At 43.8% G+C, this 15,266-nt stretch overlaps 1 protein-coding gene across 1 annotated transcript; it reads right to left on the minus strand.

The window, feature by feature from the left end:
- Positions 1-1,532: 1,532 nt before the first annotated feature.
- On the minus strand, positions 1,533-14,569 carry fhip2b (FHF complex subunit HOOK interacting protein 2B). Its single transcript, XM_069682972.1, has 18 exons — positions 14,394-14,569; positions 13,608-13,686; positions 13,423-13,508; positions 12,051-12,134; positions 11,824-11,928; positions 11,412-11,531; positions 9,864-10,043; positions 9,325-9,524; positions 8,744-8,861; positions 8,358-8,434; positions 7,936-8,092; positions 7,661-7,830; positions 7,327-7,467; positions 4,609-4,699; positions 4,215-4,355; positions 3,974-4,114; positions 3,686-3,786; positions 1,533-3,483 (listed from the first exon to the last, which is right to left on the minus strand). The coding sequence occupies exons 1-18, from the start codon at positions 14,442-14,444 to the stop codon at positions 3,381-3,383; spliced, it is 2,145 nt and encodes a 714-aa protein (XP_069539073.1). The 5' UTR covers positions 14,445-14,569; the 3' UTR covers positions 1,533-3,380.
- Between the last annotated feature and the right edge of the window lie 697 nt (positions 14,570-15,266).

Here is a 15,266-nt window from a genome sequence, read left to right on the forward strand (position 1 = left end):
TCCCATACCTGCAGATATTGTATCTCTATAAATGCCACGAAAACTTCAAACTTCCTGCTATTATGTTGTTGTGAACTGTTGCTGTTCTTATGCCATTCAGTTAAATTAAATATGAAAGTGGTTAGGTTAAGACACATCTTACTCTGACAGGTACAGACCTGACTTCCGGTATGCTGGTGTCCCCCCAAAGCAGTTTGACACGTGAGGATGGAGATGATGCAGAGCTGCAGTTCTTCATGAGAACAGCAAGAGGCGCTGCAGAGGAGGTACTTCAAGCAAATAATTACATTCATAATGTTAAACACGTAAAACAATCTGTTACTGACTAATGACTGAAGTTTAATTCACAGAAGTAATTACCTTTCTGCTGTTTTTAACGAGAGCATATAATCGAGCTGCGTTCTCATGGTGCGTTCAAGTCACATGGAGTTGATTGTAATTTCAAGTTTCCTGACTAAAAAATAGGTAAATAACAATAACCAAATGAGGACTTTAAATTGTTAAATTTGCACTTGCTATATCCGCACTGCAGCTGCTGAACAACAGTATCTTTAGATAAATAAAGTTATATTTTTTATTATTGTTCTTAAAATAAAACCCTGAGAACATGCTGATATCTGAAACTATTCCATCGTTGTTTTCACAGGAATATTATATGGTTCATTTTGATGTATCTGTAATCTCATTGTTCAGTTTAGTTTAAAAGCAGAACTCAACAGACAAAAACAGAAACAGTGCCATCACATTCACGCTCAGTCTTCCTGTATCCACACAGATGCTTGTAGTACACACGCACTGTAAGCAGTGAAAACACACCTTACATACACCGATCAGGAATAACATTATGACCACTGACAGGTCGAGTGAATAACGTTAATTATTTCGTTACATTTTATCCTTGAAGTTGACGTGTTGGAAGCAGGAAAAATGGGCAAGCGTAAGGATGTGAGCGACTTTGACAAAGGCCGAATTGTGCTGGTTAGAAGACAGGAGCTCCTGCGGGGTGTTCCCGTTCTGCAGCGGTCAGTACCTACAAAAGGTGGTCCAAGGAAAATGGGTCCTGCGATTCATGTGGATGTCACTTTGACACGTACCACCTGCCTAAACATCGTTGCAGACCATCACCACCTCATGGAAACAGTATTCCCTAATGGCAGTGGCCTCGGTTAGCAGGATAATGCACCCTGCCACACTGCACACATGGTTCAGGAATGGTTTGAGGAACAAGTTCAAGGTTTTAACTTGGCCTCCAAATTCCTCAGATCTCAATCCCATCAAGCGACAAACAAGTCCGATCCATGGAGGCCCCACCTCGCAGCTTACAGGACTTAAAGCATCTGCTGCTGACGTCTTGGTGCCAGATACCTCAGCACACCTTCAGAGGTCTTGTGGAGTCCATGCCTCGACGGGTCAGGGCTGTTTTGGCCTACACAATATGAGTGGTCATAATCTTGTTGCTGATCGGTGTATCGTGCTAACCGCAGAGGTGTTTGATAACGCACAGGATAATTCAATGACTCTTTGGTTCCAGTTTTAGTTCCTTACATGAATATTTATTTAACATTTTCCTGTTAAAATCAATGCATGGATGACACCTCTCTCCTCCTCGGATCTCTTTTTAAATAAAACCTCATTAAAAAACAAAGAAAATAAAACACATCACATCAACGTCACAGCTGGCTGCTGCTTCACAGGTGAGAAGCTTCTTTAAACATTCGAAAAAACATGAGCGAAAAGTTCTTTACACTGAAGGAAGAATTCAATCAGTAAAGTAATACAAACAGATTCTCATCTTTTCATTCAAAGTCAACACATGACATATTCTTATGTTTGTATTTTAACTAAATTCAAGCAAAGTCAAATATCCAAAGTGTTTTGGCACATTTCAGCCAATCAGCAGGCAGAGAACAGTCGGTAAACATTATAAATATATTATTTATATATTTTAACACAAACATTAAACCCAAAATCAGCTCAGTAATATTCAAACTCTGTCTGAACGTCTTTATGTAGTTTGATTCAAAATCTCTGAACTTTATTTAAAGTTTACAAAGATCCAAAGTGTCTGTCAGGTTTTTATACTTGATCAAATCAAAGTCACAGAGCTTCAAATCACGTTTCTTTTCATAAGTTTGTTAAATTAGTTTTTATTTTCATGTTTCTTAAACTCTATTTGTGTAAACTGTTTCTAAATATATTTTACTGTCTGATTATCAGGCACCTGTGAAGCACTTTAAACAACACATCTCATCACTCACCTGTTCAGAGTCAGACACACTAAGAAAGTTTGACTGATTGAATGAAGAGCAGTTTCTTTCATGAGGAAGTCTCTTCAGGCAAAACTCAGTTAAAGACTTAAAGCTGTGTACCAAACGTGATGACATCATCAGTGAGGTCACAACCATCCGTACATCTTTGGGATTAAAACTTTCATCTCCTCCTCTCGGCCATAAAACTGTAAATAAATTTCACATTTCACTGACTCGTAACAGACGTTCAGTCCTAAAGGTGGAAGCAGAGAGGAGAGGTCAGAGGTCAACACATCATCACAGACAGCCATGGTCCTGTGACTTATCAGGGACCTCCTGCAAGTCCACGTGCATCACCTGTTCATACAAACAGGGTCCAGAGCTCTGCAGGAACCAGATTTAACGACAGTGATGGAAGACAGAATCCACATCCTCCTCCGTTCTGTTGTTTTCTGAGTTAATGTTCAAACAGGAAATCAGACAGACGAGACCTGTTTCATCATCGCTGCTTGGCTCCACCCCTCACGTGTTCTTAAGTCTGTTTCCTGTCATCCAGTCATCATGTCGATGACAGTTTGTCTTCATCCTCTCGTTTCCAGGCCTCACCTGCTCGCCGAGGAGACTTTCTGGCTGATATTAATGTTCCTAAATTTTATTTCTATGTTTATATTTTGTTAATATATTACATTTTTTGGAGACTTCAGACTTTCTAAACCAGATTAATGATGTTGCCATCACATTAAACGTCTGCTTTCTTCACTTGACGTCTTTCATGATTAAATAATAATAAAATAAAACTACAATAAATAGGTAAAACTGCGAGTGCAGGCTCTGATGTCACTGCGATGTCCGTATCAACATCATTAAGGCCAAGACAATGAGGCGTTCAGGGTCGCCCCAGAAATGCTGCGGCTGCATTTCAGACAGGCTTCAACGAGGCTCTTGACCGACATCAAAACTTCTGAAGATGATCACCAGGTTTAGAGAGTTCAGGTGATCCAGCAGACTTCCTGTAATCCCAGCCTACCCAGCTGTACCTGTTCCAGCTCACGCTCTGTCAGTGTTTCCTGAACCATCGAACGTACCAGGTGTACCTGTAAATCTGCATCAATCCGAGCTGGTCCAGGTGCGTCAGTTCTGGTCCAGGGGCAGTTTGACGAAGGTGATGGCGGCGAGCTCCTTACAGAACTCCTCGAGGACGATGATTCCTCTGAGCAGGGTCAGGTGCTCCAGCCTGAGGACACAAACACAGGTGAGTGAAGAACAGGTGAGGACACACAAACACGGGAGAAGACAGGTTAACACACGTTAGAACAGAGGACACAGGGATCTCACCTCAAGAACCTGTGACAAATGCCTACATAGCTGCAACCACCAGGACAGGTAAGCAAGTAAGACAGACAGACAGATAGAGAGACAGACAGTCAGGAAGTTACCCGGTGTTGTGGTCGAGTCCCATCAGGTGTCTCCTGGCATTCATCAGTCTGTCTGGGAGGTTGGAAACCTGCTGGATCCTCTGCATCAACTCTCCCATCAACTGAGACCCAGACAGACAGACAGACAGACAGACAGACAGACAGACAGACAGACAGACAGACAGGAAGGGAAGTCAACTGAATTTAAACCACTTTATGGATCAGATGTCTGTAGACGCATTTTTCTAGATAGTGGACTGCTCTGACCTTGAGCAGTGAGACAGGTTCATGTCTGTGTGTGTGTCTTACCCTGATGAGGACAGAGAAGAGTGACCTGGAGCAGTGAGACAGGTGTATGAAGGGGTTGAGCAGGTACTCGTGCAGCAGTGGGTGGTTAAAGGATGACAGTCTGGACAGAACTGCAGTCAGCTGCAGGTTCAACTCGTACGGCTGAAAACACAACGACATCATCAAAAACTCACCTGAGACAGGTGTACAGGCGAGCCACTGAGGCATCACACAGGACAGACCAACAGACAGGTGTGACTACCTGCTCCAGGACGCGCCCCAGTCGGTCGAAGAGAACTTTGAGCAGGTGACCTTCAAAGAAGTCGTCGACCTCACCTGAGGAGGAGGGAGGAAGACTGAGCGACCAATCCCACGACTGAGAGAGAGACTGGCACTCTGTCACCTGAAAGAGGGAGACAGGTAGACCAGGATCAGTTATCTTGTAGACCTGTCTCTGTGAGGAGACACATAAGGTGACCTGTCTGGATACAACATACATTTAGTTTAACGTTTACACCTGTGAGCAAAGGTCTGCAGTGAAACACCTTCAGGTTAGGTAGAAATTGCATTTTGTGTGTGTGTGTGTGTGCGTGTGCGTGAGAGTGAGAGTGAGAGTGAGAGTGAGAGTGAGAGTGAGAGTGTGTGTGTGTTCTGACCAGTGTGTGAGCATCATGGACGTAAGACTCGTATCCTCCCTCCTGCAGAAGCTGAGCTGATCGAACCTGAACAGGAACTAAACACAGGAAACTTCACACACACACACACACACACACACACACACACACACACACACACACACACACACACACACACACACACACACACACACACACACACACACACACACACACACACACACACACACACACACACACACACACACACACACACACACACACACACACACACACACACACACACATTTTTTCCATCACTTCAAAGGACATAACACTGACTTACAATCATGTCCTGGAGACCTTTAACCGCGTCTTCACCCATTTGAAAAACATGTGAGGACGCTGGAGTCCCATCAGAGCAACAGATTAAACAGACCAATGTCCCCGCAACATGTTCAAACACACACACATAGATAACAGCTGTGGACCACTCTGATATGAGCAGACGGGGGTTCAGTGCTTTGCTTGACGGTAATCTGCATGTATGCTGCGGCACCAGGAATCTAACTGACACCTTCCTGCACACGAGCCGGTTCAGGTGTGACTGAATCATGTCTCTGCAAGACGTCCTGACTCATTGAAGTACAGCACGTGAGCTTTGCTACAGGTCATAGTTCTCTCTATGCTGAACTGGAAATGTGAAGACATGAAGCCCGCTCCGTCACTAGTGAACACAGTTTGCTGTCACACTTGCAGCTTGTGGATCACGTAGAATTTAACAGCACAATTTATGTATAAAGCAAGAAATTTACTCTGAAAAGTAAGAGTACAACAATCGGTGGGGTGAATCCTCTGCTGCCCGTTCCTGGGGGTACTGGGAACATCTTGCATTTTAACTGCATGTCTGTGGGCCGTCTCATGAGGTGTCAAAATTTGTTGTATGTGTTTGTCTTTTATGAACCTGCCTTCGGTCTACGGATGAAATTTAGCTATTGTGCTAATACCAGCATGTTTACTGTGAAGCATACTGCTGATAGGTTAATTAATGTGCACAAACTCAGTAACTGAAATGAAATGTGTGGAACAGTTTGAACATTGAACTCACGTAAAGCACAAACTTAATTTAAGAGATTGTACAAAATAACAGTTTCAATAGGAATACTGAAGAGGAGAGATTGTGACAGTTTGTTAAATTCAATAATTGATTCATTTTCTTCTATTATTGACACCTGATGAATATTTATGTTACAGTTCAAAGGTTAATAAGAAGAAAAATAAGTGTAAACTTCAACCGACTCCTTTTTGAGCGTGTACTGTTTGCTTTGTGTTTAATCAATATTTTTTATTTCTTTTCTTGTTTAGTTTTTCATCTACTTTTATTTTATTATCATGTTCCAAATAATGATATCAATCAATCAATCAATCAATCAATCAATCAATCTCCCGTTATTAAAATATAGTGTACTAAATACAGCAGAAAGCTTCGGGACGAACTTCTGTCTCTCCGGCAGAATCAGGACTTTTTGTCACCATGGTTTCATGTCACACGTCTAATAATAGGCTTCATTAGTAACAGTGAGACAGACTCATTAAAATCACTTCACATTATGAGAACAAAAACGTTCTCCTGAGCTTCTTTGATGGCATTTCTTTTCTTTTATTAACAAGTCCTCGTTCTCTGATGTTTTTTAGCTTGTTGCAGTCCCTGTCATGTTTACTGTTTTCCACACTGGAGAAGGGTTTATTTGATCCTAAACAAACTTTATGTTGTTAACATCTTTAAGACAAATTTAAATATAAGTTAAAGCAATTTACATTTTTACAGATAGTAGATAGACTCTGTAGGCAGGGACGTGGATTTCAGGGAAGGCAAGTGTTCTGGTTCTGTTTGAACTACGCTTGTAGTCCGAGTAATATTGACCAATCACGTATCAGTAGGCTGCAGCGTACGCAGGAAAAACAGTCCGTGAGGCGGAACGTAATCCTCCGTAATGACATCACGGCTCCCATCAGCGTCATCTGACGCCTATTTACCTTCTTATTATTCTCTGTAAACAGACATCTGCATGCTAACAGCTAACAATCTGCTCTAGATCTAAAATGAGATGAATTCCCTTGACACTGTGTCACGAAAGCCGTTCAGTGTTCAGATTTCCCGACCTCCTCGAATGCATCAGATCGAGCCAACCTCCGTTCAGCAAAGGAGCATTTTAAAGTTTCCTTCTCCTCTTGAGGACAGACCTGACAAAGCTTGAATTTTTACTTCTCACAAATCTGCATCATGATGTTGAGATTTCAGCAAAGGTAAGACACAAGGAAGTCTTGGCAGGAAGTCGTGTATCGCTTACCGCCTGGCACGTTCACCGGTGTCCCCAGAGGATATATCCTCTCAGACTATAGCCGACTGGATCCGAGCATGTACAGGTGGTAACATGGAACTTATATTTGTAGGGTTCGTTTTCACGACGAACAAAACACAGGTTGCATGTCGTCATAAAGTAAAACTTAGTTTAGACTCTTGGAGGTTTTTAGAGCTCTCTCCCGCTACACGCTAAGGTTTCGTTTGGGGAGGCTCTTAATGTGGCGGAGCGTCCTCGCAGGCATTTAAACAGAGTGAAGTGCATAAAGAGAGGGGGTGGGGGGTTGTTTAAGAAAAGGGGTTTTTATACCACTGAGTCTAAAGTTGAGATTAACTTTGTGAATATCTTCTGATGCAAAGACTAAAGAATGATTTCTTTCAGTGTGTTTTTGTGTTACCTGTTGACGACATCAGCAGGAGATCCCAGTCCAGAGGGAGGAGGAGGAGCAGAGGAGGACGAGGAGGAGAAAGGAGAAGGGAGCAGCTGACTGTCTGACGCCAACAAGCTGTCAGAGAAGAACGGGTCCTCCTCCAGATCACTGAAAACATGTTCATTGTGTCTCAGTATCAGGGGTGGGCATCACAGGGTAACTCACAATGTGATACGTGGTCCACGATAACGATAACATCACGATACAATAAGATAATGATTATAATAAGTGTATTGCACTTGTCCCCCCCTCGTCCAATGATATTATACTTCATGTAAATGATGATGTGTGCCGTACTCACTCGCTGTCCTCGGTGGTCTCGTTGCTCTCAGTGTGTCTGTCCTCCACAGCTGTAGCAGCAGGAGACAGGTAACTACGACTCTGCAGGAAATTCAACACCAGGATGTCCAAAATGTCCCTGTGGGGCTTCTGTAGTAACTCCTCCACCAGACACAGAGACGCCATACTGATCTGAGGACAGAGAGACGCACTTTGTGGATCAGGAGCTTGCTTTAAAACCAGACCAGTTATCTCTCATGAAGTTTGTCCCTGTGGGGCTCCTGTAGCTGCACTCACCTGGTCGGAGATGTGGTCGCAGCGCTGAAGCAGCAGCTCTGTCAGAGTTTGTGTCCTCAGCAGGAAGTGAACCAGCTGATCCAGCAGGAGGGAGGACTGGACCAGTCTGACAGCAGCACAGAGGAGGGAGGTGGAGACCAGGACCACCTGCTCACACCTGGACCACACAAACACACCTGAGCATCAGAGACTGAACAGCCTCTGTCTAAGACTAATTATAATAATAAGAAGAAGAAGAAGACAAAGAAGACTCAGGAGAAGAAGTAGAAGAAGGAGAAGACGAAGAAGACAAAGATCAAGAAGATGAGGAAGAATAATACAAAGAAGACGACAAAAAAAGGAGGTGAAGAAGATGAAGAAGGAGAAGAAGAAGAAGAAGAAGAAGAAGAAGAAGGAGGAGGAGATGAAGAATGTAGACTCACGTGTGCTGCAATTGAGGCTGAACCACATCCAACAACCAAAGCTGATAAACACACTCAGCTAGCTTCAATGCTAACACCTGCACACACAAAAAACAGGTGTTACAGTCCAGAGAGGAACTAACAACTCTGAAGATTCACACATTGCTCTTTGTTTCCTGAGCCGACCAGAAGGGGGCGCTGCACTGTGTCTGTATGCAGCAATGTAAGAAACTAATAACGAACCTATCAGAGCTGAGTGCGGTGCGTGTGCACGCTTCAGGTAAGAGGAAGCTACAGTTCTGCATGTGTGAACAGCATTACTATTAGAAGTATAAACAGCAGCACTATGAGTGATTTATAGGAAGTATTCACCCACACGATGTGTAGGTGTGTGTGTGTGTGTGTACCTGAGGGGCTTCTCTCATCAGCTGATCCAGGAAGTCCAACCAGGAGAAGAAGTTGGTCATGTGATCAGAAGCAGGAGACGCTGATTTGGGATCAGAGCTGCAGCCAGAGAACTGAGAACTGAGAGAAAGCACAGAAGAAGACTTCGGTCACACTGTCACTAAACACTCGTACTGCTACAGCAGCTTTTAAATTACATAGCTGGGCGGTCAGAGGCTGATGAAAACGTGTGCATGAGTTACAACACGTGCAGAAAACACAAAAAACAGAAGCACGCTGCTGCTGCACGACACGACAGAGGAAGTGTTTGCAGGGGACACGAAATGCTTTGACACGCATCGTTTGAAAATTATGAAGTTAGTGAAGTCGGGTTTTTGTTTCATCCATTTTAAATACAGTAGAACTTCAGTTTGTTTTGGCTTTTAAAGGGAAAATGTCCAAATGTAATTTAAGAAACAAGAACAACTAAAACAACATTCCAGTCTTATTTGTTTTTGTAGTGCTTCTCTGTCTGTTCTTAAGGAGTTTTAAACCACTTCAAGCAAAAACACCATTCGACCATTATTCTGTGTTCAGCGTTTACCTCCATGCTGTGTGAGGCCAGCTCCGCACCTCTCCGGGATCCAGACCCTCCAGAGGCAGCAGGGAGTAAAGCTCCTGCAGCCTCCCAGCCAGCAGCTCTCCCAGCTGGGTCTGATCACACAGAATCTGCCCTGACGATTCAGACTGCAGGCCGCACAGCAGCAGCAGACTCTCATGGGCCTTCAGACACACCGAACCCCTCTGAGGAGACACACAGAGGAAGACGACTTGATGACAGCAGGAAGGAAACATAAGATAACAACAAATTGACGGCAACGTTGCGGGGACAAGACAGCCACATGTTAATGTGTAAACTAACAAAATAAAGTGACTAAAACAAGCTGCTCAGTAAAACTGTTCAATCCAGGAGTGTGGTTGTCGTGATGCTGAAGAAATTGGTGATATAACTGCTAAAGTTAAGATCAAATAAATAAGAATCTACTCAAATGTCCTTTAAATGTATAACTTTATAATCTGTAATAATCAATGAGTTAATAAAGGAGTGATTCTAGTAAGCTGTACTGGTTAGTTGTAACTTACCTGACTCTTATTGAGCTGCAGTAGAGCCGACAGCAAGACACACTCTGATTGGACGGGGCTGCAGCTGGATGAATCTGATTGGTCAGAGGGCTGAGATGGCTCTGTGTTGTGATCGGAGGCTTGTGTGCAGGGCTGTGATTGGTCAGAGGTTGGTGTTTTCGCTGCTGTGTGGTCCAGGATCTGAAAACGTTGACAGAGAGACAAAGGAGCCGTCAGAAGAGCAGTTTCAAACAGGAAGTCAGTGAAAAACTGTTTGTGCATCGATAACTGTCAGACGAAAACTCTGCAAAATTGGTGGTTTGAAAATTACACCTGAAACTCAGCATGTCGTGCGATAGTGAGTAAAAATGAACTGGAACACGTCAAGCTGCTACTTTTTATTGCACGGTGCAAAACGAAAACTCGCCGGTTTCTTGTTTTCAAACACTAAGCTACAGAAAAAGTCCATCTGATATCACATTAGTGCAGCTCTTCATCAGAGCACAGAGTGAACTGACCGCTGAGTCTGCAGAGTCGGTGTGTCACCTGCCTGTAAACTGTAAACAAGCACGCAACGCTGCTGCTGTCACAGATCATGTCGGCAGGACGGCCGAGGCAGATGCGAGACTATTCCTGTCATCAGCGGCACCGCATCCTGGTGCATGTTAACGCTGTGGCTACATAAACAGACCGTTAACGGAGCGGACGTGCTGCGTAGTGTTTACTTTTAGCGGCAGCGCACACACGGTGTGAGGTTGCGTGTGCCAACAGGAAGTAGTCTCGAGCTTTCGTTTCAAAAAGTTACTGTCACCAGGCCGATCACGCTGATTACACAATTGTTTGAACACCCTTACAAATGGTAGATGACGTTTATCTGGTATAATTCCCTGCATTTTTTTAAAATCGCAATAAATATTGCAGAACAAAACAATATTGCAATGCTAGTTTTTTCCAATATTGTGCAGCCCTAATCTCACCGAGACCCAGGATCTAAAACCTGATTGGTCAGTATGTGGTGCTTTTATCTGGGTTGATTCTTATCTTGAATATAACTCAGTCAGGAACACTCTCGTCCTTGATTAAACCATGTACTGCCAAATGGAAATACAGTTATACTGGCTCCACTCTCAAGTTGCTCCCAGGGTAAGCCAAGCAGCATGACCCCCCCCCCCCCCCCCCCCCGGTTATACAAGGGTGAGCCAAAGGCTTTTAGGGTAGAAAGGAGGAGGCTGGGGTGGTGGTGGTGGAAAAGCTTTGGCGGCAGCAGCAGCAGCAGCGCAGTGGGAGCAGCATTAGTGTAGCAGGGATCAGTGAGGAGGAAGTTTAAATGGAACACCTTGTTTTGAGAATGGGCTGTGATTGGTTTGAGAGTGATTAGAAACATTGATTCAATCAGATCAGGCTTATGACTTCTGTTTCCTGCATGAATGCGGAACTTAATTTTAAAGAGAAACATTACAGAGTTCCATCAGGAAGTCTGTGTGTGTGTGTGTGTGCGTGCGTGCGTGCGTGCGTGCGTGCGTGCGTGCGTGTGTGTGTGTATGAGAGAGAGAGTGGAGCTGTTGTTACCTCTAAGACGTATCTGAGCGTGTGAGGATCCTGTTTGATTTTGGAGCAGACGACCAATAAGAACTGAGCCTCCTCCTTCTCAGAGTTGGAACCAGGAAGTGCACAGAGTCGAATCAGCTTCTGAGGGCGGAGCAAACAGTAACAATATCTGTACAGTTATAACTCTTTGATAAAAAACAATCACATTACACATTGACGCTGGTTATCGACTCAATACGTTTTACAGGAAGTGGGACGTTAGCTGGCGAAAAGAAAGCAGGAGGAGATTTTGCTTTTAAGAATACAGAACAGGACAAGCAGGATGTACCACTTTGTCCACACGGGCGCCCAAATCAACACAAACAGAAAGTTCCTCACAGCGAAATAAAAACAAACACTGTACAGAGACAGGAAGCAGGTGTGGAGAGTTTACCTGAACAGGTCTGTAGACGCTGACCAGCTCTAAGAGAGGCTTCTGCATCTGAGACAACAGCTTAGTGAAGAACACCAAGACCTGCTGAACCATACCTGGAGGGTACTGAGGAGGAGGAGAAGGGGCGAGCGAGGAAGAGGAAGAGAGAGAGGGAGGAAGAGGAGGAGGTTAAACCTGCGTGTTAAATAAAGACAGGAGGATCTTGTTCCATCAGAGTCCGTCGTTACCTGAGCCTTCCCCAGAGTGCACAGAGTCTCCAACAGTTTGTGCTGCAGCAGATACTCAACACAAGGTCCTGTCTGCTCCACACCCTGCCGATCAATACACCAGAGCATTCATCAATACACCAATACATTCATCAATACACCAGAGCATTCATCAATACACCAGAACATTCATCAATACACCAGAGCATTCATCAATACACCAATACATTCATCAATACACCAACAAACATAATAATACGATGTTCAGCTCAGGTGTTGGATCTCTGTAGATGTTCTGTAGGTAGTATCGTGAGCACTGATTGGATCATTTAAATGAACCGTTTCCTGTTTTCTCTGTTTATTGATTAGTATTGATTGATTAGATTTGAATAGTGTTCTTCTGTCTGCTGTGACCTCCTCAGTGTCCGTGCTGCTGAAACTGCTGATGACGACAGATCGCATCTGATCACTGACAGGACAGACCTGTCTGTCTGTCTCTTCTAACCTTTCCGTCTGTTCATCTTCTAACCCGTCTGTCTGTACCCTCACCTGTCTGTCTGTCTGTCTGTCAGTCTCTTCACATGTCTGTCTGTCTGTCTGTCTGTCTGTCTTTCTCCTCACCTGTGTGTCTGTCTGTCTTTCTCTCTCCTCACCTGCGTGTCCATCTGTCTCTTTGCCTGTCCGTCTCTCTCCTCACCTGTGTCCATCTGTCTCTTCGCCTGTCTCTCTCTCTCCTCACCTGTGTGTCCATCTGTCTCTTTGCCTGTCTGTCTCTCTCCTCACCTGTGTGTCCATCTGTCTCTTCGCCTGTCTGTCTCTCTCCACACCTGTGTGTCCATCTGTCTCCTCGCCTGTCTGTCTCTCTCCACACCTGTGTGTCCGTCTGTCTCCTTGCCCGTCTGTCTCTCTCCACACCTCTCACATGTCTCTCAGTCTGTCTCCTGATATGTCTGTCTCACTGTCTTTTTATCTCTCTGTCCGTCTCCCCCTGTCTGTCTCTCGCCTCACCTGTCTGTCTCAGTCTTTCCTCATATGCCTGTTTCCTCACGTGTGTGACTGCCTGCCTGTCTCCTACATTATCTGTCTGTCTCTTCCTCTGTCTGCCTGCCTGTCTGTCTGTCTGTCTGTCTGTTTCACTGTCCGTTTCTCCAAACCTGTCTGTTGCAGTGTAGTTGTTAGCTGAAAATAAAAGAGTAGAAGAAGAAGAGATGTACCTGTGTCAGGTAATTCAGGTTTTTCTCTACTGAAACTCTGTTACTGTGAAGGAGATTCACTTTACATGAAAACGGGTTTCAAATCAGACTGAAGTGTGAATGTGCACATAAATCTGAATGCATCTGAACTTAGACTAAAGTGTGTGTGTTCAGGTCAGGTGTGTGTGTTCATGTGTTACCTGTTGCTTCTCCTCGTACACCAGGATGTCCAACATCTGTTTGAGGTGCCAGGGGATATCTGTCTGTTTGACAGGACGGCTGTCATCTAAACACACAAACACACACCTGATCAGACAATTACATTCACCAGTGTGTGTGTGTGTGTGTGTGTGTGTAACAGGTAACAGTCAGAGTGTGTCCTCACCTGTAGTCACGATGTAATAATTAGTTATTGATTTCCAGTGATCCACAAAGGAGTCCAACAGGTCCACTGTAGGCTCCCTCTGACAGACAGACAGGTAGAAAGTCAAACACAGAGACAGGTAGATAGACAGAGAGAGAGAGATGTACAGGTAGATACAGACAGACAGGTAGAGAAACAGAAAGATAGACGGATAGAGACGAATAGATAGATAGAAGGAGACAGACAAGCAGAGACAGAAAACAGATAGGTAGACAGCCAGACAGGTACAAAGAGAGACAGACAGGTAGAGAGGCAGGTAAATATGTGAGTATAAGTAAGTGATAAAAGTTTATTTTATTACAATAATTTGAACAGTCAGTGAGCCAGACAGACAGACAGACAGCTAGAGAGTCCTCATGATAAAACAGCCCCCCCATCCCTCCTGCCAGGACCTGTCCTCAGTCTGTCTGAACACCTGAACACATTCCTCCACGTCGACACAAACCTGCTGCAGGAAAACATTACACACAGTCACAGCACCTGAGTGAACTGTGTTAGCATTAGCTGCAGTTAGCTTCCTGGTCATGTTACTCTCATTAACCACTGATAAACTAGTTCACTTACTAAGTTTATGTCAGAGTTTCTCTGTCTGTCTCTCAATCTGTCTGCCTGTCTGCTTTTCTGTCCTCCTGCCTGCTTCTCTGTCAGCCCGTCTGTCCTCCACCTTCACTCTGTCAAACTTTGCATAACTTTTTACCCAAGCTAACAAACGCTAACTGAGCTAACGTTAACTAGCTGCTATCTTACCGTCTCCAGCGCGTGCAGCAGCATGCTGGTTAGCTTATTAAACGTCTCCATTCTCCCGTCAAAAGCGGTCGACACCGACTTTCCGTTAACCCGGCAAAACCCCGGTACTTTACCGGTAATTTATGTGTTGTTTTTTTGCAACATGTTGACATCTAAAGTAACAGCTGACCGCTCCGTGTCAAGCTAAAACTACGAAGTGATAAACATCCGGGTTGAATTTTCAAAATAAAACGACACATTCCGGTTGAATTTCACCACATCCGGTTAAGGGATTTCAAATTAAGGGTTTCCCTAACGAGACATGGTGGTTCTGCTGCAGGCTGAGAGTTATCGGACAGTTGAGCATTTGATCGACAGAAAATTAAGCAGAAATTTTTGAAATAATTTTTCATGTAAAAACTTATTTTACCTTCTCAGACACGCGGATTTGCTGCTTTTTGTTTAAATGGTTTGTTTATCTGAATGTATTTGTATCTTTTTAGAGGTTTGGACTGTTTGTGGACAAAACAAGCACTATGAAGGTGTCACTTTTGGCTCTGGGTTATTTTGGGGGCATTTCTCACTATTTTATATATAATATATAATATATAATTATTTAGTTATCATCAGTTGCAGTGAACAAATCCAACAGTGAAATCTTGTTTTTTACATTTATGCGTATAAGTACTAATAACCTAATCTAATAATAGAATATAAAAAAGTGGATATATTTTTTCTGTTTTTTATGCTACCAATAACTACGTATTTATGTGTAGACTTTCATACTCACTGAAGTAAGACTTCTAACAGAATGAATACTCTGCATTGCTGAGATGATTTACTAACCAGGGAATGATGTGGAAACCTCAGTGTTGTGTAATGTGTTTGAATATG

Source organism: Semicossyphus pulcher, unplaced genomic scaffold (genome assembly GCF_022749685.1).
Source record: "Semicossyphus pulcher isolate SPU_LCO1_2020_fin unplaced genomic scaffold, fSemPul1.0.p SCAF_6, whole genome shotgun sequence".
In the NCBI taxonomy this organism is placed as follows: Eukaryota; Metazoa; Chordata; class Actinopteri; order Labriformes; family Labridae; genus Semicossyphus; species Semicossyphus pulcher.

Excerpts from the sequence above, each read along its gene's own strand:
- fhip2b (XM_069682972.1), bottom strand. The coding sequence starts at position 14,444 with ATGGAGACGTTTAATAAGCTAACCAGCATGCTGCTGCACGCGCTGGAG. Across the intron at positions 11,929-12,050 it reads GCACTCTGGGGAAGGCTCAG|TACCCTCCAGGTATGGTTCA; the intron begins GTAACGACGGAC and ends CCTCCTCCTCAG. Across the intron at positions 3,787-3,973 it reads TCTTCTCTGTCCTCATCAGG|TTGATGGGAGAGTTGATGCA; the intron begins GTAAGACACACA and ends TCTGGGTCTCAG.